This window comes from Labrus bergylta, chromosome 4 (assembly GCF_963930695.1).
Source record: "Labrus bergylta chromosome 4, fLabBer1.1, whole genome shotgun sequence".
Taxonomy (NCBI): Eukaryota; Metazoa; Chordata; class Actinopteri; order Labriformes; family Labridae; genus Labrus; species Labrus bergylta.
The window spans coordinates 27,096,610-27,122,763 of NC_089198.1; the positions used below are offsets into that span (position 1 = coordinate 27,096,610).

Sequence of the window (26,154 nt, forward strand, 5' to 3'; positions counted from 1 at the left end):
GTCAAATATTGTCGGTGTAACCCCGTTTTATCGGTTGTGGGTTTATTTATTGGTGCACGTTTGACTTCCCCCCCCCCTGATAATTTATACCATCCTGCAAACCCCAGCACAAACAAGGGTGGACAAAATCACTGTGACAACAATGTTCAGCATGTTTTCATCAAGTTTTAATAGTGTCAGCCAGCAACAGTCGGGATGGATCTTATTCTTAAGTGACATCCATACGCACAAACTTAAAAGAGTACAGCATTCTCTTTCGCCTCCATCAGCCTTGAAGCAACACCATGCCCATACACAAACAAATAATGCCTTTTTTGATTAATTTGATTGCTAATGCTGCTGAAACATACTACCATATGTTTTCTGTAGTTGTACAATTTAGTGAAGACAGATTCAGATCGTGTTTATTTCGTGCACAATTAATGAGCAGCTTTGCATTTACATGCAGTTAAATGTGATGTTAAACTGGGATTGATTGTTAAAGCATGCATTCTTAACATACTCTGCCTGCCACATATTTTCTACAAAAAAAAAAAAAAATCTATGAACATCATGATATATCAATCCCTTCTGTGATAAATACCCAAGTGCTGAATCTTAACCAACATACTATCAGTACTGGTACATTCAAATACAAACCAGACATTTGCGTGAGCATGCCTATTTGTATTTCTACAGAACAGTGCAAAACACAAAAATCATTCCTGAGACTAGTCAGCAATTAGTCCCTTCATAACCTTATTATTTCAATCACTTTAAGAGTCACGTCCTACGATTCGTGGGCAGTATTCTTTAACAACAGGAAATGTGAGATATATCTACAGCAAGATGTACTTTCAATCATCAAATATCAGCATCACATGGACAAACAGTATGTGCTCATTTTGGTCAAGAAAGGAAAAATATGGCATTCAGTGGAATTTTTGAGCTGCACATAATTTAAATGCTTGGTTCTTAAAACAACCTTACACATGAATACTACAGTGCTAATAGAAATTTAAGAGCTCTTTATACAGATTTGTACAATATGACAACCTTTTCACACTTCTTCATTCCCTCTGTCAGACGTCAAAGGCTCCCATGTTACTGTAAAGATGAGGTCCTTTACTTGATTTTTTTTCAAATAAAAAGTCAAGTGCAAAATAAAAAGGCTTTTCATTTCTTAAGTGTTTTCCATTGTTTTGTTTTGTTTTCCTGCAGAGTGCTTTATTAAACAGAGCGCGTCTCCACTTCGATCTTCTCTTCCGACTGTGATTCTGCTTCCTGGTGGCTGACGCTTGGCCGGACCGTCAGAAGCGGGCCGCCGGCGTAGATCGAGTGGAGGAAGTTCCACGTTTCTTCAGAGATCTGTCCCGAGTCAGCTCCTACAGTGTCAATGCAAACACACGTAAATATCAATTATATCTGGCTAGTTGAAAATACTTAAATCTGTATAGACGCTGCTTTTCTATTACCAAAGATTTAAAAAGCCATCTTTACTCAGAATAAAAGTAGAGGAATTATAATAGGAACAATTTACAAGTACAGCAATAACAGTTAGTACCTTGTTTGAGTGTTAAATGGCCGTTCTTGTTGACGGTAATCTTGGAATTATCTATGGGTCCTGGTGGATCTTTAGAGGAAGAAACACAATTAATTGCCATAATTACACACAGCAGTAATAAGCTATGAGACAAATCATCAATGCTAGAACACTGACAATAAAATGTCAAATGTTTCTGTCCCACTAACAAAAGCAATTTCTGCTCCCCACTTTTCTACACAGAGAAAACAAATATTAGAGGAGCAGAAGTCAGAGCAAGAAAGACTTGCAGCCGTGCCAGATGTAAGCTGGTATAAATAGATATGACAATACAAAGCAAGGCAAGCACATAAAAAAGAGAACGCGAGCAAGAAACTGAAATATTCTTTGACACTTCATTTTGCTGTAGCAGGAGGGAAACTTGACTCTAGGGACTGAAGCAAACTATTTGAAGATAAATCAGAAGAAGAAATGGGACTTCCATGGTTTCCTTTGGAATGAGCAGCTTTTTATAACAAGTGATTTCGGATGTCCCAAAAAAAACTGTCCATTTGGCATCTTCTCTTATCCATATAAATGTGTAAATCAGACATGTGCAAATTGTTTGAAAAGATTAAAAAAAAACATTGTTCAACCAAAATCCCAGCCATTATTTCACGATAAATCATCAGCATATATGATACCCAAATGTCAGTGGGGAAACATTTGACCTTTAAGTCAGACATTTAAACAGGACAGGGGATAGAAAGGCAAGAGTTCTGCCCAATTACCATTGTCTTTTCCTTTGACAAAGCCCTCCCACTCACGAAACCACTGCATGCTGATGCAGTATATGACCACTGGAGACTCCTCCTCCTGGAACGCCTTGTTCAGCTACAGAGCAGAGGAAGGATGGGGGGTTGGTGGGGGAGGAGTGAGCAGTAGAGAGAAGGGGGAGGAGAAAAAGGACGCAAAGGGGATGGGGAGGAGAAACAGAGGGAGGAGGATGGGGGGGGGACAAAAAAAATAACAATTAAGTGAGGATGAAAGGATTGAGAGGAGAGGAGATGGAAAACCTAATCAATTCTCTCTGGTGGTTATTCAAATTCGAAGACAGTCTCAACATCATACTGCAGCAATTTCATCTTTCTTAGAAATGATACAATCCTTGTTCATCTTTTTACTGTAGCTAACCTATGGCTCTCTCTCTTATACACACACACACACACACACACACACACACACACACACACACACACACACACACACACACACACACACACACACACACACACACACACACACACACACACACACACACACACACACACACACACACACACACACACACACACACACACACACACACACTCCTTTCAAAAAAGCCATTGTGTGAGTGGGCAGACTGAGTGGACAATAACAGCTGCATCTGTCCCAGTGCATTAATGATAAGGCTTTCATCAGACTCACACCTCTCATCTCCTGCCGGGGTGAAGAGCACCAACACATGCAGTCCATCAACTGGTTCAATAGACAGGAGAATAGAGCTACACACACACACCCATGAACATACAGGACTTCACAGAGCCTCCCTGACACACAATGCATTAATATCACTCAAGCCAATTTTGGCTGGATCGGGCATGAGCTTTTTTCTTCTTTTTTTCTTGCAGGGGAGCAAATGATCTAAAGGCTTACCCTGACAAACATGTCCAGCTCTGACTTTCGCCGTTTCTCCAGCTTCTCAATCTCGATCTGGCATGTGTGGCAAACGTACAGGTGGTTGACAGCTGGTCCCCCTCCGTACCTACAGGGAGCAGTCCGCAATAACGCATGAAGATTAAATTAACGTCCACAAAGGAAATTAGACTTTGAATTTGAGTCTATCCTCCAGACAGTCTCACAGTCAGCCTGTCTACTTCACATACCTGCTGTAGAGGTGATCCCACACATTCTGTGGCAACATCACTACCAGGTCATCGATGATTGACGCTTTGTTGGGTGGCACACCTGGTGAAACAAATGGATGTATCCATCAGACTTTGACAACAATGCATTTTAAGGGTGAAATGGAATTGTATCACTTCAAATGAGCCATGAAGCAGGCCCAAAAAAAGAAGGAAAAAAGTCAGCTCAAATCTGTAACCATTGCATCTAATATTCACTTCTCTTCTATTCACACCTCCTGTCCCTATTTTTAGAGCTGTGTATTCCAATCTGGGGGTTGGGAGCACCCAAGCGGTCCAATGATACATCAGAGGGGTCAGAAGAAGATTAAAAGGATTTAACAAACATGAAACACTGAACTGTTAATTTAGTGACCATTTTTATTTTTAGATATTTTAACCTCTTCAGGCCTTTATCTTATGGGCTTTAACAATTCGATAACTTTTTCTTAAAAATCTGTCATGACTTTGCTTAGCTACAAATACTTTTGTTTACCTCACCATGGCGATGAAGTCAACTCAATTTAACTGTGACCCTCAAGGTTGCTGTGAATATGAAACAAATGCTGCAACATGGCCCCTCTGCACAGATGTTATCTCAACATAATGTATCTAGCTGTCAAGCCTGTTATTAAATCCTTATAGCCACTAAGGAGGAGGAAACAACCTGTACATGTTTTATTTTTACAGAATGGGACACTTTCTCTGCTGCCTGTGTATTCTTCCACCTTTATCATACATTTTCCTTTTTGCGTACTTAATTCTAAAGTCCATAAATTCCAAGCGTTCTCTAAACAGAGGGCTGTAAAGAAGAGCGCTTGATTGGCAGAAAAGCCCTTTTGGAACCCTCCTCTCTTCTCTACTAAAACCAGAAAGCAGGATGATCTGCACAAAGAGAAGCAAAACCCTCCTTTGAAGTCTGCTGTGTTGCGAGGGGAATACTCTGCTTTGTCAGAGTCAAAAATCCACAGAAAAGATGAAAGCATAAGCTGTGTTAGGAGACGGAAGAGCACAATTTTTCCACTAAATGCTTGTGCACAGAGCAAGAAAAAAGGGTTTGCGGCTTAGGGAAACTTTGACCTCTGAGGTTTTTTTTTTTTTTTTTTTTTTTTTATGATGACGCACCTCCATGCAAACACAGGAAGTCGTCGTTGGAAATGGGGCCCGGCTCAGCAAAGGTCTTGAACTTGTTTAGCCACTGGCGGGAGATGTAGAACTGCAGGAGGCTAGGCTCCATCATGTTGAAAAGACCTGACACCCTCCTACGTTCTTTCAGTGCATCCTCGTTGCTCTTTCTGTAATCGGAACAGACCAAAGATTAATCACGTTTACAACAGAGTCGTGAAAGTATGTTTATGAATTTCAAAGAAGGAAAGAGAATGTTAAAGTGTTGTGCAGATCAATGGGTTTTAGGTTACAGCTTTCTACAGCTTTTCTTACTTATAGAAGAGCACATAAGCCTCTGCATTCTGGACGCAGGATTCAGAAACCTCGGTCACACTTTGGTCATCAAATTCATACCACAGATTGTTGACATCATTCCTGCAGTACGCTATGTAGTGGCCACCTGGGATCCGACAAGGAGAAGCGTTAGAGCAGCAGTCAGAAACCTAACAAGAACATGTGAGATATGTCTGCAGGCTCTAATGAATGCAGGACACTCCGGATGCCTCAGTATGAACACAAAGAGGAGCGACTCGGCCCACTCACTGCTGGCAGTGCCATGGTGACAGATGACTGACAGCAGGTCATAGTTGGTGGTCTGGGCAGGGCTGTCTTTGGCCAGAAAAGGCTGCAGGTCCAGGCCTTCGAGCGGGAACGAGACATGGGTGCCTATCTTGGTGGAGAACATGAGTTCGTGCCTGAAGCGCTTCAAATGGACACACAGGATCTGGAGCAGGGGAGCGCACAAAGAAGTTTTATTTTGGAAACCAATCTGCGAAGGCATTAGGGGGAAAGGATTTTTGGATTATTCATGAAATGAAGTATCAGAGTTGTCTCATTACCTCTGGCAAACTTTGCATTTTACAAAACTTTACTCCGTTTCGTAATCTAAGAGGAAACAAGATGAGAAAGAAGACAATCATTTACATTTTCCAGACATTGTGTTCTGTACATTCTGTTTTTCATGTAAAATTAATGTGACTCTAGTACAGCATCCAGTCACTCACTTCTTGCATTTTTCACAGCTGTACATGTTGTCTCCTAGAAAACACAAACAAACAGTCACTTAGACAACAGCGGATATGTGTTTGTTGGTTAACAGATTTACGCCCACTCGCTCACCCTTTAGTTCATCTCTGGCAAAGAAAGCTGCAAGACAGTCTTGTAGCGTAACCACTGGACCCCAGAACCAACTGAGAAAACAAAAAGGGAAAACAGAGCTAATTAAGGAGCATGTAATAGTGATGAATATAAACAGATGCACTGTACTCATTATACAACTCACCTCTTGATGTACTCCATGACAAATGAGATCCAGCCCTGAGGTGCGTAAGCCTCCCCACAGGAGCCGGCTTTAACCAGGGAGGTCTGGTGGGTGGAGGAGTGCAGCTTGGCCAGGTCTTCCTTCCCTGGGATGGGCAGTGAGATGTCCTGGAAGTTCTCCAGGGTCACAGACACCTGACAGCAACAAAACACAAAGACAGTGAGCAACCTTCTTTGGTAAAATTTGTTTTTCTTTTCATGGTTTTGTCAATAACTGACATTTTTTGCAGCAGAATCATATTTTTTGGTTTTCTACCCTTATTCTAAAGTAGATAACATTCCTATTAACTCGTTTTTGGGCCAATTAAAATGGATTATTGCGCTAGAAGTCTTGTTTACATGCAACAATGTAAACTCCTGTTAGCATCAGCCCTTTGAAATACTGTCTGGTGGGTAAGTTAACCACAGAAATAGCTGAATGTAAACAGCCAAGAGGCTTTGTATCACATTCTGCTTTAAAAAAATGAGACCCATTTCCCATGTGTGCGTTATACAATTTCAAAGAATGCTCCTAACACCTGAATCAAATTGACCTATCCCATACTGTGTCTTATTCATAAAACATTTTTGAATCAGGTCAAATTCACCCAGTCCACACAAAGTTCTCTGGTGCTGCCATGCTTCCTCTCACCCTCTCAGACAAACAGAAACATTGTATATGTCCACACTGACCCGATCACATGTGAGGCACTGCACTGAACTGACAATGGTCCCATCAAACACATCGGAGATGACACTGCGGTATTTCTTCTGCCGCTTGTTCTTTTGTGGGGAGAATGTGGTCACTGCTGTGGGAAGGCAGGGAGAGAAATGTGAGAACATTGCTTTTCCATATGTCACCACACATACAGACACAGGATGCGACTCCCTTCCTTTACCCAGACAAGCTTTGAATATGGACTACCTGTCATTAAGCTCAAGAACATTTCTTTTGAATGAGATTAATCCTACATTATTTTCACAACAGACAACATTTTTATCATATGTGTCTAGGGGTATGATAAGATCTTGTGCCATGGCGGAATCTGATGTTGAACTTGAAATAACCATAAAAGATGCCCCCGCCGCTATTTAATTGTATGTGTGACAGTTAGTGGAGAAACATGTTAAATGTATCCTCATGGTGTAGAACAAATGTTCTGCTGTTAAATCCCTGTGCAGAGTCTCAGTGAAAAGAGTTCAGGGTTTAATTATTGTGTGTGTGTGCCATAGAGATCCGCTGCACAAACAGGAAGACAATATAGTCTTTTAAAATGTATTTGAACTCAAAGTGTTTGCAGACTTCCACACAGAGACGGCTCGTGAAGTGTTGATAATATCAGAGTGTACGGTAGTAACGCTGCTTCTACTTTTCTCCTTTTCATCTCACTGTGTCTGTATTCATCATTCATGTATCAGCCGGTGACCGCGTATGAAATCAATCAGGAACTTAATGTCAGTGAGGTTACAGCCCACTGCAGCTGAAAACGAAGACAACCAAACTCTGTTACAGAGCGCTGTGTTCGCTCTAAAAACTGAAGATAAACTTCCTAACAAAGACCTCCTGTTTGTTTTGTCTGACTCAAACACGCTGCCTGCGCAATCACTGCAGACACACACACATCCACTTCATGAACAGAGTGTGTGTAATGTGTTCAAAACTGTCAAAGCTCATATGAAAAAAGGATTTCTGTAGATTAAAGCAAACTTGTTATTGACAGAAGTATTTCTATTTAGTGTTTGTAAAGTTGACCTCCCTAATGAGGTGTAACAAATACTGTTATTGAAATGATGCAGCTTTTCATATTACAGTCTGTTGTTCTCAGGTTTATAAAAGCACTACCTCAATAAAAAGAGAGTTCAGGTTTATTTAAAAAAAATATAAAAAAAACAGAAAACAGAGGAATTGAGTAAAAGTATTACTAGTGAAAACATTTTAAAATGACCCTGCACTGTTTTTGCATTTTGTGACTTTCAATCCAGACTATTTTTCCAGTCATATATTTTGCCTTCCAAGTTTTCTCAAGAGTAGTGTTAAAGTATCCTCATCATTCATCGTGTATAGTCACTTGAGCTGAGAGTATCGTCACATCCCTACGTAAATGTGTCAATATCAAGTTAAAAAAAAAGAACCTTTCTTGTGTGCAGGATTGAGGCTGGGCCAGCCTGAGGAAGCTTTGGGCGGGCTGCTGGACAGTTTAGGAATGTGTCCCTCCATTGGGACTGGACTCTGTGGTCTGGTGGTGTTGGACATTTGGATGTCTGGGAAGGAATCTGGTTGAGAGCAGGTCAAACGTGTTAAAGGAAGAATATAGGACTTTTTGATCCAGCAGATGTCGCCCTTGAGCACCAGCACGAAACCAAAACAACTCACGCTGCATTTTTGTGTTAGCAGGCTAATGCTAGTGCTCTTTATTTTGCTCGTAGCTTCACACTGCATGTAAATTTACTAAAAACGCTTAGGTGAAATTCAAATAAGCAGTGAGTACAGTATGTTATTCTTCTTTTCTCTAGTCCCTCAATCAAACAACTTTTATAGGCAAGGGGGATGAGCCAGCCGAGCGTCCCGTCCATGTAAATACGGTGTAGACACGGCTTGGAAAGCATCACAGACAACGGGAATCGGGTGTCACACTCATTGTAGACAGTCATGACTCACATAGTTGATTTCTGCTACATTTATGTGTAAAATGTTGCATATTCAGCCTTTAAATACTATGTATTTGATTCGATTTATGGGGAGGGGAATAAACATTCATAACTACCTGATGTTCTACTTTGAACCTTGATGGCTCCCTGGCTGCTGATTATGGGCGTGGCTTCAGTGGTGGTGTCGACATCTTTGTCCATGTCCACTCCAGTGCTTCCACCCATAACACCGTTCACCCCGGAGCGATAAAAGTCATTAATCATGTTCTTCTCTTTCTGCCACTCCCTGTTGGCCTGAACCTCATCCTGCTCAGGAATCAGCATCTCGGCCTCGTTGGTGACATCCATCAGCACGCTCCCGCCCTGCACCTCGTTATCGGCCCGCTCGCTGCTGCCACAGGACTCGCATGACTGGAAGTCGTTGTCTGACTGGCTGTGGTTGTCCTCTTCGTGGCTGTCGTCCATTGTGATGCCGTTGGACTGGTCGTGGGGCTCAGGCAGCGGCTCCTTCAGCTCCTCGTGAAGCTGATCCATCAAGCAGCGCAGAAACTCTTGCGAGTCCTGGAGGAGGAGAGGGAATAATCGCGAGAATTTTAGTTGAGGAAGCAAATTGGTTCTAGGGAACATTTTAATAAGTTCTATTTTGATCACAAAAATCACAGTAGCAAAAAGCTGTTAATTACATCTCTAAAAAGATCTGACAGCACTACAGTAATTCTTATGAAATATAATCAAGTTTGATAGACACAGCCAAGCTTTCCCAAACTACTTCTTATTATTTTATGTAAATGAACTAAAACAACCAGTTTAGCTCCTTGTTCATCCAAAGTCTCTGAGACCAAATGCTCATGAATGTGTAATCAAACTTAATGTGCCTCAGACATCTAATCTCCGTCTCCAGCCAAATGAACTCTCCTCTCTCAGGGCCCCAGAATGTTAACTTTGTTCACAGTAATGCTAATTCCAAGGCTGTGCAGCCCAACATAGTGTGACGAATGAATATTCCTCAGCTAACTCCGCTGAACAAATACTGGCAAGCACAGCGGAAACAGGCTCTTTTATTATTTCACCACTCAGGCTTATAAATCTCTTATTTACAGACACTGGGGGAAAAGAAGACAGACGTGCTCCAGTACAATGACTTTTTAAAATCTTCTTCTTTTATTCAAGCACCAACTAGGAATCAAATGAAGCACATTACCTTTAGGTTTAATGTGTGCATTTGAGTGTGAATGAAAGTCAGACTCTCGATGGATAATTGCAAAGCAGAGGATTCAGTTTATGTGGTTGAGTGATCTGAGCTGAAGATAATGTCATGTCTGTACAGGAGTGAGTGTGGAAGGATATGGAGTGGAAGAGAGAAAGGGAGATGCGGTATTAGATCTGGGACAATTTTATAGTCCGGGCGTTAGACACTTAATGATCTCAGCTCCACAGGAAGCTGTTTTAAAAAAAAGAGATCAAGCTGACTAACAGACACATTTGTATTTGTCCAATCAGTGCAAAGAAAGGAATGTATTATCCATACATGTTTGAACATCAATTGAGACATCCAAGCACATTTTTTTTGTTTATATATTTACACATATCCTTAAACAACATTAAAGGTAGAAAAAATCTTCCTGTTTCAGTCTCAACAGATGTTTAATATTTCAACATATGACTCAACAAAAGCCGCAAGCGCTGTAAAAAAATGTCTCCAACTGTGAAGAGTGTCTGCATATTTTATTGATGTAGTGGATGAGCGTATGTTGTCTTAAGATGCACATTCATTTCTCCATCTGTGAAAACCCACCTGCTGAGAGTATCCTCTGAACATGGGGTTTATGGCTTTGATCCCCTGGAACAAGTTTGTAGGAACGACATAGGAGGGTCTGCAATGTGACAAAGAAAAACCAGCAGCCTGCTTAATCGACTATTGTAGAACACAATGTCAGAACAACGTCTGATTTTGTTTGAAATTAAAACTACGGAACAGTAGCGCAGTTACAGTAAAAAAAAACTCTAGTGTTATATTCCCAACAATGGAAAAATACTTAAAGTGTTAACAAAAACAGAATATCAACTGTGGCTTATGACAAAGCTTCTGTGCTTATTTTAAGTCTAACAACTACTAAAAATGTGACCAATGCCTACCTGTTCTTGTGCCACAGGTCTGACACTAGTTTCTGGTAGCTTTTGCAGAGCGCAGGCTTCTTGTCCGTCCTCACCATGCCGCCACATTCAAGAAAGAACTGTGTCAAGGGCGGGCTGCAAAGGAAAGAGGGATAAATATATATCATAAGTGGGCATCAAACAAGCTCCTTCTGAATATCTCCCCTTGGACAAATTGACTCTTGTTTCCAAAGATATTTTAAGCACATGCATATAATCCACAGTTAGGCAGAGAGAAACTGGTACAATAAAAAAAAAAAAGAGAATTTAATGTTGTTATAATCAGCTATGTTTTTACCACTTTAAAGCTCCAGTGAGGAACGCTCAGTTTGTGTCAATTTTGCGCCCCCGGTGGACAGAGTGGTAAATCTTATTCCTTTGCTGATTTTGTCATGTCCTGCTTTTTATTAACAGTTAAATGTATCACTCATTGAGAATTATTTGCATTAGATAATGCCAAAAGAGGCTATTTCTGTAATTAGCTAGTTGTATTTCTGTTGTCAGACTGCTATTAGCTAGTCTGACAACAACACCCCCCACCTCGCCAGTGGTTTCAGTTATAAATGATAATAATAATATAGACATAAACAATCTGGAAGCAACAGTTTGAGTTTCAGTCCATTTCAATACCAGCTACAAACACACGGGAGCTTTAAAGTGAACTCGTCATCCTATGTTAGAGAATAGAAATGGAAATCCAGGTTTACATTCAGAACTTTTACATTAAGCTGCCTCCTTCCAGTACTTTTTTTAATAGTCTCATATCTCACACATGGAGAGATTTTACAAATTCCCAGAGGTTCTAGCTCATCAGAGAGAACTCCACATGCAGCTGAGAGTTGAAGGACGTCGGAAATAGCTGGTAAAAAGCAGCTGAGGGGATTTGACTTGATGGATACAGAGTGCACAGGAATTTGCAAGGAAGAGACAAAACTGCAGAATGAATAAGGCATAGACTGTTCCCTTCCCTTGGCAAGAGAAAAGTCCTTGGAAGTGAATAATGACCCGACAGTAAAGAGAAAGAAGCAGCGCTCACACAAACAGACATCAAAGGAAAGTTTCAGAAAAAGGTCCCTCCTTCCGCAGCTGCGTGACTCACTTCCTCCTATTTTTGGAGTATGATTTAGATTGCAAATTTTGACCCACATCTTTTCCCCATTTTGACTTCTATCAAACCTAGGCATCATCAGTTTAATTCTAAAACGAACAAGCCCCTGGGTACCTAGGATGACAGAGGAGAAAAGGCTTTTCTGTTCCATGAAATATTAAACAATAATTGGAGGTTGAAAGTAAGAAATATAATACGGCCTTAGGCTTTGTAGAAGAGCCTTAATCTAAGTGACCACACAAACAAACCAATCATAAAAAAAGAATCAGAAGGAAAGGCAATTGACTGAAAAAAGCAGCAGATTTACTGAGAAAAAGTAAGGAGAGACGCATAATTGTGGGGGAAGAAAAGGAGACGAGGAGGAGTAGAGCTTGGGAAAGAGTTGGTGTTCATTTGTAACTGAAGACCCTACAGGGAACTACAAAAGGCCATTTCTGCCTTCTCAAATGGTGCACTGCAGCAATTTTCACTCAGCCGTCAGTCTCCCAAATGAGCACAGCTATGGTTAATTTCCCCCCCACATTTACAAGAACTGAGCAGGCAGTGAATAAAACAGCAAATAACTACTGAAGAAAACTGTCTTGAAAGAAGGAGTGATTAAAAAGCAGCCTAAAGGAAAGGCAAAGAGTGTGTACATAATGTAAGGTAAACAGGTGGATGTGTGGACAGGACACAGGCTAACAGAGGACTCACCAGTTGGACAGAGCCTGCAGGGCAGCATTCATGTAACACGTGTTGCCGATGTTCTTCAGCCCCGTCAGACCTGAGGGAGAAAGAACACAATGAGGAAATGAAAACAAGCCACTCACCAAATGCATCAAAATGTCCTACAAATGTCAGACATTTTTGAACACACTTAATGAAAACAACAGCTCAACGGAAACCCTACTGAACTGTTTATATTTCTTTATTTTGTCACTTTTACTGTTGTTTATAGACTTTCTTCTATTTGTGATGTTACCATGCAGTTAGTTTTTTGTACTACAGTTCCCATGATGCTGAACTGCGTGATTCTGTATATGACACATCCTTATTGATTTCATGAACAATACGAGTTATGCATAGTTAGAGGCCTAGCTGACATGATTGACAGGTGGGCGTATTGTAGCGGTTTGTCAGGAGGCTTAAAACCCGCCTCAGGTCCAGCTCTCAGCGTGTCATTAGGTTGACTGAAAGTGTGTCTGAGACAGCTGCTGCTGATGAGCCTCTGTTGTTGTTTATACCACCATGGATTATCTGATTATCTTTTTAAATGTATAATATATATACGTGTTTATTTCATTCATCGACTAAACAAAACAATTAAAGACAAAAATAAATTCTCTATTTTTGGAAATTTTTATCCAAGCATTTCAGCAAATTGGCATAATTAAAGTAAGGCTGAATTAGGTAGTGTCAGTTCCTGTTTCAACGTGCTCATGGACACACAGACACATCACTAAATCACTCTAGTAATGTTAAGATTCTCAAGCATGTTTTGCAGAAATAAAAAGAGTTACAAGAGCTTTTTTTTTTCTGAGTTCGAAGCAGATTTGTGAAGTTTATTAATATACTTGATGACACCCAGAACAATGTATGTCACACTGATTTAAAATATGTGGAGCGTGTTGTTTGTTTTCTGATTTAGTGTTGCTGCAAAGAGGTCAAAGAAGCTTAATAGCCTTCATGACAACTGTTGCTCTTATTGATCAGTAAAGGCGAGTCGGTGATATTTAGGAAAACGTGCCTCGCTGTTATAAACCTCTGATTTCTCTGAGTACTCTGTGGAGGACGATATTCTAACAAGGCTTATTTACTCCACCTCCTCATCATATGATCTTTATTTGTTACAAAAATAACCGAAGCAGTGACTGGTGCCAACGCCTGCACCGCAGGAGAATCAACATAACATATGTTATCCGTTGGAGCATCACAGCGCTGAGTGAAAACACTGTTTGCATTGAAGGCACGGAAGTGTCTCACTCCACTGAGCTACACAGGAGCACCCTTTGGTCCTGGTTGGTGACAGTGTTTGGTTTTTTATCACAGGTAAGTTTGGTTGTCTGTCAGAATCTCAATAAGACCAAACTGCTTCAGATTTGTAGATGTGTGGAAAACGTTGGCTGTTTTTTGTCAGTTCGTTTTTTCTTAAATGCTCTGTATCTCTTATGATTTGTTTGAGCACCCACTCAAACACACATTAGTTTGTGTTCCTCAGCCCTCACAAAAAGTCGACTTTGTGTGTCATAGCTATTTGGTCTTTATGCATCTATTTACTGCTTTAAGTAACCAACCGCTGACTGAGCTCCTGTGTTTCAGGTTTAACCTCCAAATCTGTTCAATGATGACCTTTCAACTTTCTTAAACATTGATTAAGAACTCATAAAATGTTAATACATTTGAGACACCTCACTGACTTCTATATTTTAATTATTAACAATACAACCTTGGGTGGAAACATGCATCTATCACAGCACTGAAACTGTAGATATCAAATTCTGCATGACTGCACTTAGGTAGCCTTCATTTGCAAGATATTAGACACTTGTATTTTTCACAACAACAACAACAACAACAACAACAAGCACATTATATATCTGCATTTGAACTGAAATAAAACAATGCCTCACTGTATTTTATAGACATTACTGTAGATGTCAGATTTAATAAGGTTTTTTTTTTGTCATTCATTTTTTATGGGAGGCTGACCTCTGGCTCGCAGTTCATCCTCTTCCTCTGTCTCCATGTCCAGGTCTTCACAGCCTCCATTAGGGGGCACTCTCAGAGAGGTCGGGCTCCCAGGGGCCCTGCTGTTATCCTGGAGGAGCACATCACACACATAGACCTCATCATAAAACTCTTATCTAGCAAATGAATAACCACATCGACTGTGACAGTTAAACTAAGCAGGGTAGACTGCTCGTAGTTGTTATCATACAGCTGTGCCAGTACTACAGGAGAGCCAGCAGTTACATAACTACACGAGTATGTAGTAACATGTAATGTAAAGCTGTCTATTTAAGCAGCACAGATTCACCAAAAGATAACTTTTATATTGTATTTCATACAAACTATTAGGACTTTAGCATTTCTTCCTCTCTTGCTGTTGTTAAATATTAAACATGCTTTATGGCTGTACAATATAAAACCATCACTGCCAGCTGTGATGATGGGAGGTGTGATGGGAAACTGTTTCCTACCTGACCAGCACTCTGTGTGGAGGGGAGGGGTTTGCTGTTGACATTGGGAGAGCTGGGGCCTAGTTTACGCTCCAGGAAAACCTCCTTGCCGCAGGCGTAGCACCACACTCTAAGCGTGGTCAAGTTCACAGTGAGGTTGTGCCTCGTCTCCTGCACGCAGAGAACACATGTTGTGAATATCCTACTGTACAAACAAAGTGAAACAAGATGAGAGGGTTAATGTTTACCAAACAAGATATAAAGCACATGTGTGTCCTCTTAATCTTCAACACTATCTACCAATCAGCCATTCAGACAATCAACAGGCTGCTTCTGCAGTCATAGAACATAGACACAAGTGAACCTTATTATTCTGTGGTGTGAAAGCTTACTCTCTGAGGAATAATCCGGCTGAGCTTACTTCAGCTCAACAACATGTTTCTCCAGCAGGAATAATGCAAAGTACGGTCACAATGTAGCTCTTCCAGTCCTCTTAATAACAACCTGTTACTGTGCTATGGTGTTCATTAACTGAAAACTACAATGCACAGAGCCAGTAAATCTAGATGTAGAATCTAGGTGCAAAGCAGGACTGAAAAGTATTTATGCCTGCAATCATCTACTAACAGAGCACCCAAACCTCTGGAGGAACTAGGTGTGTTTTCACCACAGGGGACAAGATCTAAATACATTACAGGTACTTTATTCCCCCTCCCATAAAGTCCTCAGTCAGAGGGTAATAATGCAATCACTTTTTATAGTTCAGTGGACTAATTTACCAAATCTTTACAGCTCTTTGGACCGCTGTTGATATGCAGACAACAACCGGAAAAAAACCTTTAGGTCCTTGAAAGTAGTGCCGAGAATTAAACACAACTACATAGATTTGTATTTTAGTAAGTATTGCACTTGTTATTAAAAGTAAAACTGGTATCCACAATAATATTAACAAGATTTTGAGGCTGAAGTTTGCCACTATTTTAAAGAATTATCGGCAGATTTACTTAAGTCAATTGATTATTTAATGTAAAAACGTCAAAAAGATGTGGATAAATGCCCACCAAGTCTCTAATTTGACATTTAAAATTGCTTTTTTGTTTTGTTTAGCACTATAAAAACTAAAAGAGTTTCAGTTTATCTGTCCAAATAAAAGCTGCAAAAGTTCACAGCTGAGACGCTGGAACGGCTTCAGTTTTAGCATTTGTGCTTGAAAAAAAAAACGTATTCAATAAGAATTATAGGAGTCATAATGTGTATTTTCACCTCTGTTGAATATTTGTCATGTTTTGCTCCGCATATGGGTTTGATATAATTTCTGTTAATTTGCAGTGGGCGTGTTTTTTTTTACCTTATTTTACCTGTTCAGTTGTGTGGCGGGGGGCTAAACAAAGGGTGAGTGGGTTAGCATTTTTTCTGTTGACCTTCATCTTTATCATCAATGTCATCAATTATCATCATCTTTTGGACTTTTTATTTAGAATTCTTTCACTCTTTTGTTTAATGAAGCAGCTAACTTCTCTGGACTTTGAGTTTTATTTTGAAATGAATGAGTCACAGTTACAGGCTCACTTGCGGCATTCTCCAATCATAGCGGCCACAATATTAAAACCAAAAACATATCCTAAACAAGCTGGACACTCAAACTTAAAATCACTTACTACACCTTATAATTATATTTCTTGCAAGCAAATCAACTCCCTAATCTGCCCGTAAATGACAAACAAAACCCAGAATCGATCTCCACCTTTAAAAATGAATTCTCACGTTCCTGGCCTTTTGGGTTTGAGGTGAACGCCTCGAGGCTACAGGTTTAGGTTGAGGCAGAATGAGGGAGCTGTTGCATTAGAGCAGTTTTTTTTTTGCTACTGTCGAAACATGGCCGAGTTCTGCTGACCCACTACTGCTCTGACAAATACAGGCGGCCTGGCAGGTCGACAGGAGACGGAACGTGAGCAGCAGTAGACCAGCAGACCAGCAGACCCTGCATTATTCATCAGGGCAGCATTAGCCTTCACACAGCAGGGCAGAGCCGAGCTGGCACAAGGGCAACGGCAGACTGAGCACAGCCCTGAACAACTCGATAGCTTGAATGATTTATAAAGGAGAGTACAGCAGGCAGGGCATTAATAACAAGCTGGATTTATTGGGCTTCCAGTGTGTGTTTTCACTACATCACTTTATTCTATCCTTTCTATTTCAGTATTCATACAGTTCTCATTTTTACCTTTACAGTTGGTTGTATATATTAGTTCTGTTGTTCCATTATTCACCATGCACCTTAATAACTTCATTTAGTATTTACCTACCTGCACATAGCTCTGTGTGTGTGTGTGTGTGTGTGTGTGTGTGTGTGTGTGTGTGTGTGTGTGTGTGTGTGTGTGTGTGTGTGTATATATATATATATTTCTCGTTTACTGCACATAGCTCTGTATATATATATATTTATTTCTCGTTTACTGCACATAGTTCTGGTTACATCTGTTTACATCTGTTAGTCCGATCACTGTCCACTTATATCTACTCTTTTATATTTTGTATTTTTAAGTTAAGTTTAAGCTTTAAGTTGTATTTAAATTGACACTTTATGTTTAGGTTAAAATGTTTCGTCTACTTGCACTGTTGTTAATTTACTGCTCTGTGTGCCTTTGAATTGTCCCCCGGGGACAAATAAAGTTTTTTTTTAATTTTTGTGTTTTTTTTAGTTGTTTTTTTTAACAAGCCCACATCATGAATTGATTTACAATTTTCTGTTTTGTACATTTCAGTGATCATTTAGTATGTTGATAACTTCTGGCATCGTAATACGTTTAAAAACATCTATTGAGGGCAGCAGATAGTCTAGTGGTTATGCCACACGCCCCATGTACAGAGGCTTATAGTCCTAGTCACAGCAGCCGGCCGTCAGTTCAAATCCGAACCCTCGGCCTTTTTCTGAAAGGCATCCCTCACTCTCTTCTCCTAACGTTTCCTGTCTCTCTTCAGCTGTCTAATAAAGGCAAAAAGGCCCTAAAAATATCTTTAAGAAAACATCTATTGAAGCAAAATTAATCTATAGTGCTCCCTCCACAGACTTAATAATACTTTAAGATGATGTCAAATCAGTCTGAGTTTGTAATTAATTCATATCATGCTCAGAAGCACTCCAAAATAAACACAGCATAACGTTTTTATTGTTGCAGCTCCAGCTCAAATTCAACATCAGAGTCATTATGTGATCTTTCATAAAGGAATAAGTCAGGTCTTTTAATATAATTATTGATATAATTTATCTTAATTCTTATTTTATTTATCTATTATATAAAAAATACCGTCAACTCTTTTCTTTTGGCTAATCAGTCACTCCCTGCTAAGTGCTAAGCTAGCTCCTTAACTCAGTAGAATGCCAAATGGAGCAGCAAGAAATTCAGCCAGTCTCACATATATGACTGGAGTAGATCCAGAAGTATGTACTTATTCAAAAATAGACTTTGAATCCATGAATCCAGATTCGTTTTGAATCGAAAATAGATTCTGAATTGAATCGTGACCCAAAGAATCAAAATCAAATCGTTTGACCCAAAGATTCCCAGCCCTAACTGGCATACAGTAAGTACCTTTTCTGTCATATAAAAGAACAATTTCCATAGTTTAATACACAGAGGAAGTCCTTTTTGTTGCACAATCTTGCTTGAAATATAATCTGCATGCAAACAGTCATTACGTGTCCCAGTTTGTTGCTAAAAGAAGACACAGAAGTGAAGCTAAACTTCTTTAAAATGAGCTGCATCTTCTATCGTAAGACTCTGAAACGGTCACTCATGTTTACTCGCAGTACAGACGGCCCTCGGTACACTGTGTCTGATGTGATCCAACGGGACTTTTTCCTCATTGAATAGTCAAGAGATTAAAATGTTTGTCTCCCTGCGGGGCCTGGAAGCACTAATTAAGCACGGCCTCCATTCTTAGAAGATTTAAGGATGGCGTCACAAAAGGCGGCTGGCAAGCTGCACAGACAGATGTCCTGGATAAGCCAACAGATATCAAATTCACTCGTGATGTGATTTTTAAATCAGCCAGGCTAATATAACATTTCTCAACCCGCACACTCCGTATCAAATATCAGTGTCTTATCTCAGTAGAGGGCTGTGCATTTAAAGAGGTGTGCGTTTGAACCAGCCGCTTTTGTTGACAATGGTTTGTGCAGTCATGCAGATACTAACAGGAAAAACACAAATTATATGTTTGCTTTCTTATACCCCCCCACCCACCCCTCTTTCCTTCTAACCCCAGTTGTCCCTGATGTGCTGCTGGAGATAAAAAGCTTTAGTCAACACTGAGAAGAGCAGAGGCTGAGCCAGGACAGGCAGAAAGATACTGTAACCATAGAACTGACAGTATTATTGAATCTCCCCCACTTCCCAGAGGAGTGCCAATTAATAATGGATGATCCACAACTGAAATTGCACTGAATGTGGAGGTGTAGGCGGACACAGTTGGCCTGATGGATTTTAACAATTCGTGCACTTAAAAAGAAAAGCTGAAAAGACTCACGTGAAGGCTCTTAGATAGAACAATGTTAAAAATAAAGCAGCGCTGCAGGCAGTTTCTCTTCCAAGTCCTCCAGGGACGCCAAAGAGGTATTCCTGTCCTGTCCGGCCATATGCGCCTCCTCTTCTTCTCTACTGACACCCCCACTCCTATTTTAGTTGCATCTTTTTTTTTTTAATTCAGTGCTACAGTAAACACTCAACGTTCATCCCATCCCTCCCTCTTGTGCTGCCTAACAGTCATGTATCTGCACTCAAAGTCATGAGTAAAGTCTGAGCTCTCTCACCTGTGAGTGGACAGTGCTGTGGTCAGTGTGAGATTCTCCACACCCGACATATGAGCAGCCATTCTGCAACAGAAAAACAAACAAGACAATGCAGCACAAAGCGGGTTGTTAAAAAAAAAAAACAGAAGTCAAATATTGACGGTAAGAAATAAAGTTCACACATTTTGTTGTTGTTCAACAGTTTTCTCTCCCCTTGGTAAGCATTTTCTTACCTCCAAACACGCCCACAAATTTGGTCCTCCGACTTTGCAGTCTTGACAATGGCCCTAGAAAATAGTAAAGGTGCAAAGGTCAGAGTCACATGAGTTGAAATGGAAGAAAGCAAGACAGGGAAGCTAAACCACTAAACAGAGTTTGGATGTGAAAGTAATTGGAAAAAAAAGTTATTCAGGTTTTCTGCAGGGTTGAAAAAGTTAGAGCTAAGACTTTTAAGACCCTTTTTCATACCTAACACAATACAACTGAATACCAATCGATGGAAATCAATGTTTATTTTATTAATGCAGCATAGCCCTCTGATAACCATTTTAATGGATTCACTTCCTTTAAGTCTCCCACCCTCTATTGGCATTTTTTATACTCAACTCAAAATATATTTCTCCTCAATTTCCTACAATTTCCAAAAAACCAGTCAAGCTCAGGGATACATAGCTCTGAGCGTTGTTTGTTGCAATACACTCGTTTCACTTTCATTTTTATTGTTGTTGTTCTTTCTTTTGTTTGTTAACTTACAATCTTATACTCGTTTTTTTTCCTCTATCTGCGTTGTTCAGCACTTTGAATCAACAGTGCTGAGACTTTATGATGAGCTGTTAAACTTCTGTTAGATTTTTGCTATGAATCTGATGCTGACTGGTACTCCATTAGAAGCACTTAACAACCTCCTGTATTTACAAACCACTGTTATTTTACATTCACAAATATCTCTCTACAGCCTGCAATCGGATACAGAAATATATTTTATAACTCACATTACTACTTAAAGCTGGGAATAGAGAGACGATAAAATGTAAGGTTTTGAAATAACTTCTATGGTTGTTGTTGTTGTTGTTTTTTGGGGGTTGGGGGGAGGGGTCAAAGTGGAAACTTGGTTCAAAGATTCAAAAGATTCAAAAAGAGAAACTTTATTGTCTTTCACATAGTGTAAACATCAAAAAACATCCACACCCGTTAGACTCACTTCAAATCAGACCCAAACGTTCCTTAAATTAGTAAAAGCACATTTAAAAGTAGTGTTTATCTAGGCTTGTTTCAAACGCTTATTGCAGTGGGAATAAAAGAGTTCTTGTAAGTTCACTTTTCAGCCACTGGTACTCTGAATCGGCTGCCTGAGGGGAGCAGCTGAAACGAGTGCTGAAGGGGATGTGAAGGGTCCTGAGTGATGCAGACTGCTTTCCTTTCTGATGCACGCATGTCAAGTTCTGACAGTTGGATTTGGGTGGTGCCTGTGATTTTACCTGCAGGTTTGATGATTCTTGTGAGATTTTTCTTGCTTTTTTTCAGTGAGAAAGTTGTACCAGGTTAAAATGCTAAATGTGAGGACTGATTCAACAAGTGACCGGTATACTGTTGGTAAGATGTCCTCTCTGACGTTAAAACTTTTCAGCCTCCTCAGGAGGAACATGCACTGTTGTGCTTTCTTGTAGATTCAATCTACATTCTTAAAAAAAAAAAAAAAATTGCTATATTTTTATTATAAAAGGAGTCTAAGCTATCAGCAAGACAGGGGATGGAGTAGTGATGGAGGGTCACTCACATGGGATTTCTGGATAAGTTCTTCCTTGGTGATCTCCCCCACAGAGTCCAGATGGGGGCAGTCACAGCTGGATGCTGGCGGCATCACTCAGCCACAAGTCTGAGAGAGTGAGAGAGAGAGAGAGGAGGGGGGGGGATACACATTTATTACATATCCAGCATTGACTACTTCAGAGAAATCAATGCAGTACTTGTTTAAAAAGAAACTTAATCAACCCTTCGTGTGATATTTGATAGAGTAACATGAGATAAACCCCAAGGAACAACACAGAGGACAGGGAAAACAGACGTTTACTGTAACCTGAGTCACTGTCACACCACGGCTGAAGTTTCCATGCCTACATGACGGACACATCATTCCCTTATTATCAGCCACACATCAGAAACACCAAGCAGCACATCATGCCACAGCTGTCAACAACTCAGCAGCATCTGAATGTCTGTGTTGATAATGCGGACTCATGAAAAAGTTCAGATGATTTCAATCTGCCAATCAATAAAGCCCAACCAGTGAATCAAAAATCAGGTGCTTCTAAATATAAAGCCTTGTGAGTTTAGTCCATTTCGCCTGACAGCAGGACATAAAAGGAAGACCTACTCTTAGAAATGATGTGCACGAACCAAAATACCAATGCCTTCATTAGTTCTGGTTAAGAGCCCTTTTAAATGATTATAACCAAGAGGAGGCAGAGCAGCACTGTCATGGATTACATTTCATTCTGGAAGATTTGGAGAGTTTTTATTTAGGGTCAATTTGCCTACATTTGTTCCCTTAATACATTTTGTTATACTTAAACGACTGAGTTCTGCAACTTCTATTATTTAGTCTGTGCTTCAAGAGGAAGCTTGGCAGCTACAGGACTGCATGCCCTGACCAATGGGACGACAGAGGAAACCCTTGAAAGTGTTTATTATGAAGCTGCTTGAGAGATTGGAAGAACAGTTACATGATAGACAAAAACAAATGTGAGCAATCATTTCTCGGAAGAGACAAATTATACACGCACGCCATGTTTTAGAAAACGGCTTGAGGACACATCTTCTACGGGAAACAAGTATGTATATCAAAAACAAAGCATCTTAATAAAAATGCTTTGGCTTAATGTGTGAAAATGTCAGGAAAGAAGAGAGTTAAAGTTTTTACTTTGCTGTAACGTGCAACTCTTTGTGTACACCGTCTTGACTAAGTATCTAACATCTATCCGAAATATTTATCAGCATGACTATCTGGCTGAAAAGGCCTTCAGACTTCAGAGTTGCAAACTACCATACGCACCATATTATGAAAAGTGTGACCATTTTGCCTGTGGCCACAGCATAAGTAAGACCTTGTTAAAATGTGTGCTTTGACATTTGCACTTTCTAGGAATATTTGAACATCAGTGGGATGATGACAGCAGTGCATGAGCTGATCGGCACATGATTGTAACCTAACAAACATAGTGACAATAAAACATGTTCCCCGAATGTCAACACACAGACTTCTCTCCACAAATACACATATTTGTGGAGAGCACATGTTTGGCTTTCCAACAACCATACAAGACAGCTGTCAAGCTGGGCTGTGTTATTGCAAGAATCTTGGGATACATATGACACATTTCATAATTCAATAAATGGCAATAACTGGGATCTGCGATTACATATCACATTACATTACAAGTACATACAAATTGTGGCACTACTTTTTGTTGAGTATTGATATTTTCTTACACCCTTGGTATCACATTTATCAACAGGTCAAGTGGGAGATCAACATGAACACAGGGGAAAGCGGATTGCTCAGCTCAGTTCATGTTCAGGCTTGTACAAGTCAATACGCCTGTTGACTCACCTCATCAATACTATCTGTGAGTCTATTCCAAAATCTAACTGGTTGCATGTGGTCAGCTACTGTTGCTATTGTCTTTCAACTCTTGTTAAAGTCTAAAGTTTGTAACTAGTGAACTTACAGTCCACACAACAGTTAACAGTCACTAAACAAGGGGCTAATATTGTGTTACTTACAACCAAGGAAAATCGAATTAGCCGGTGGTTTTACTAACAAGCCTCTGGAGCTTAAGTCTATAATTTCCTATCTCAACCCCATTCTCATCCTATCACCTTCTGCCCAATCAATAAAAAGTATAATACAGAGAATTTCACTGTGGACAAAGAGGTCGCACACGCAGGGTGGGGCGTTGACCCAAACCAGGCAGTGCACACAACCCCGATGTTGTCATACTCAGAGTCATCATATGGGTGACTAAAACACTAAATGATCATAAATTAACACTCAAAATCACTACATAAGCATGCCAAGGTGCTCTGTAACAAGTATAACACTGTAAAGGGCAAAGTCAGCCAGCATTTCCTTCAGTTGATTTTAGCAAACAAAGCAACACAGTGCGACGTTTTCACCAGGTTAAAAAAAAAAACTTGTTTCGGACAGGTTTTTCAGCTGTGTGAAGAGGTCTTTTCTGTGTTTTATATAAAGAAAGCATAAGGTTAGACCGTTGTGTGTGGCTTTGGCCTTGTCCCCTGCTCGAACAGAGCTGTCAAACCCCGGGGCGAGCCGATGACAGCGTCACAGGTCGGACTAGCACAGCCTTCCGCGGGTAGCATTAGCCTCCGGGCAATCACAGGTCAGCAAAAAAAAAATGACGATTAACCTCAAGCAGACCACACACTACGCTTTTTAAATAAAAGTCTTTAAGGCAAGCGACGGAAATGTTTACTTGCATAAGATGATCGTGAGAGCTGGATGGTTTACTGTTGATAACCACCTCGCTAGTAACACGCTAGCTTATATTAGCCAGCTATCGTTCCTGTAACACACGATCATCGACCGTCCCACTGTGACTACACCAGGCAGCAGCTAACTAGCAGTCCCCCAAATTAACCATAGATTTGAGCCTTACCTGAACGATTAAGAGGACGGGGTGTTTTCTCGGGTATATCCAACCTCAACGTATGTCAAGGACACGGGTTTAGTTATGATTTAGAGGCATATTTCAAGAGAGAGCAATCCTTCACATTAGATACCACCGCTCCTGTCCCTCAGCGTGGTTGCTAACGTTACACGTAGCCCCGCCCCTTTCCGGTTTAAAAAAAAAAACCTCCCCATCCTACTGTACATCTTATATATAAAGTTTACTCCTACAGTTATTGAAACTATATTATATTTATATAGAATCACAGATAGACACCTGGTAATGCTGCTTCTGGCTTTTATTTATTTATGTATTTATTATTTTAATTTATTTATTTTTATTCCACCTTACCTATACATCAGAATATTATCATTAATACTTAATTGTGTATATTTATGTTTATTTTATTTATTTTTCACCAAGTGCCTCAACAACTATTCTTTCATTTTAACCGTCAACAGAATATGGCAAGGTAGTGAAAGAGTCTTTATACGTGAGTGACAGCAAGGGGTGGGGGGATTGTATTGGGGTTGGATCTGTTTGTGTTAATGTGTGTAATTATCTAAAATTCAATAAAAATAACTTTGAAGAGAATCACAGATAGATATTAATAATCTTGTAATACCAACATTGACGCCAGTGATAAAGCCACTGTAAGTAGAGAAAAGACATAGAGTAGTAGATGTGTATTCACTTGTCGTAAAGTCATGAAAAGGTCTAATTGCTGCTGTAAAATGTACTTCCTCCAAATAAAGATAACTGGACTGGGGAGATAAAAAGAGTCACCTGTTGAAAATAAATAGTAAAAGCAATAGAAGGTGAACCTCTCAACCCATCCCAAGCGCCATCTACCGTGATAATAGCATACTGTGATACAGTGATGAAACACTCAAGATTCACAACATCAAATGTTAAGTGCGAGTGATAAAAGCATTGCAAAGATTTGATAAACTCACTGAATTATTTCCTTCCTCTTTATCTATGTTCCAGTTATTATTGTGTTATTATGTAAGTTGAGAGGCGGAGGATAAAAGCATAGTATTATATTAATCTTGCCAATAATGGCTAAAATGTAAAAGAAATAGGTATTTGTAAGAAATAGTTACAAGATTGCAAAGCATGTGGTTTTTCATTATCAAAATTATGTTTTTTCTTATCCATAATATGAAAACATTGGAACATTATACATCATGAGGTATTTGGTCTTTTTTTGTAGATAAGCAGGGGAATGTTTTATTTGTGATGGTTCTAAAAGTTAAACAGGCCTACATAAGTTTGTAAGTCGGAAATTTTGACATTTTTAAGAAAATATGAGATAATGGCCTAAGACAGTTTTTAAAATGTGAAATGTGAAATGTAAAAAATAAACTTTAACCTACCATGTTTTTTACTCCACCGTATAACATTTCATCTTCACATTTATTTGACTACTTTCCTCATAATTATAATATATGTCATAATAGGACATTAAAGTAAATTAATTAACTTATGTGTGTTGATTAAGTTTGTCTCAGAAATGTGAATTGATTTTTTTTTAATAGATGTTTTTGAATACTTAAAAGTCGAGATTCCTTTTCGTATCGAATGAAGTAATTTCATCAACTTCGGAAGAAATATTATCTGCTTTACTATTAAAACCTCACATTATAAATGTGTTATATATCATAAAGCCGAGGGGGGGCGCGCAAACTC

At 39.7% G+C, this 26,154-nt stretch overlaps 1 protein-coding gene across 3 annotated transcripts; it reads right to left on the bottom strand.

Annotated features, from left to right (window-relative positions):
• Nucleotides 1-145: 145 nt before the first annotated feature.
• On the bottom strand, nucleotides 146-24,618 carry usp33 (ubiquitin specific peptidase 33). Of its 3 annotated transcripts, none has more exons than XM_020629527.3 (24): nucleotides 24,451-24,618; nucleotides 21,552-21,650; nucleotides 20,008-20,061; nucleotides 19,796-19,858; nucleotides 15,004-15,153; nucleotides 14,513-14,621; nucleotides 12,518-12,587; nucleotides 10,699-10,812; nucleotides 10,358-10,436; nucleotides 8,679-9,123; nucleotides 8,047-8,187; nucleotides 6,607-6,722; nucleotides 5,897-6,069; nucleotides 5,734-5,804; nucleotides 5,619-5,652; nucleotides 5,454-5,499; nucleotides 5,158-5,338; nucleotides 4,888-5,014; nucleotides 4,573-4,742; nucleotides 3,430-3,511; nucleotides 3,200-3,308; nucleotides 2,293-2,395; nucleotides 1,544-1,612; nucleotides 146-1,364 (listed from the first exon to the last, which is right to left on the bottom strand). In XM_020629527.3, the coding sequence occupies exons 2-24, from the start codon at nucleotides 21,633-21,635 to the stop codon at nucleotides 1,210-1,212; spliced, it is 2,745 nt and encodes a 914-aa protein (XP_020485183.1). In that variant the 5' UTR covers nucleotides 21,636-21,650; nucleotides 24,451-24,618; the 3' UTR covers nucleotides 146-1,209. The 3 variants fall into 3 exon arrangements, with proteins under 3 accessions (XP_020485183.1, XP_020485210.1, XP_020485191.1); XM_020629554.3 differs by having other exon boundaries at nucleotides 15,004-15,187; XM_020629535.3 differs by lacking the exon at nucleotides 24,451-24,618 and adding an exon at nucleotides 24,044-24,199.
• Nucleotides 24,619-26,154: the final 1,536 nt, after the last annotated feature.

Coding starts and splice junctions, on each gene's coding strand:
- usp33 (XM_020629527.3), bottom strand. CDS start 21,635: ATGCCGCCAGCATCCAGCTGTGACTGCCCCCATCTGGACTCTGTGGGG. Junction 10,813..12,517: donor CTGCAGGCTCTGTCCAACTG/GTGAGTCCTCTG, acceptor TTTCCTTTGCAG/CCCGCCCTTGACACAGTTCT. Junction 5,653..5,733: donor TGCCAGAGATGAACTAAAGG/GTGAGCGAGTGG, acceptor TGTGTTTTCTAG/GAGACAACATGTACAGCTGT.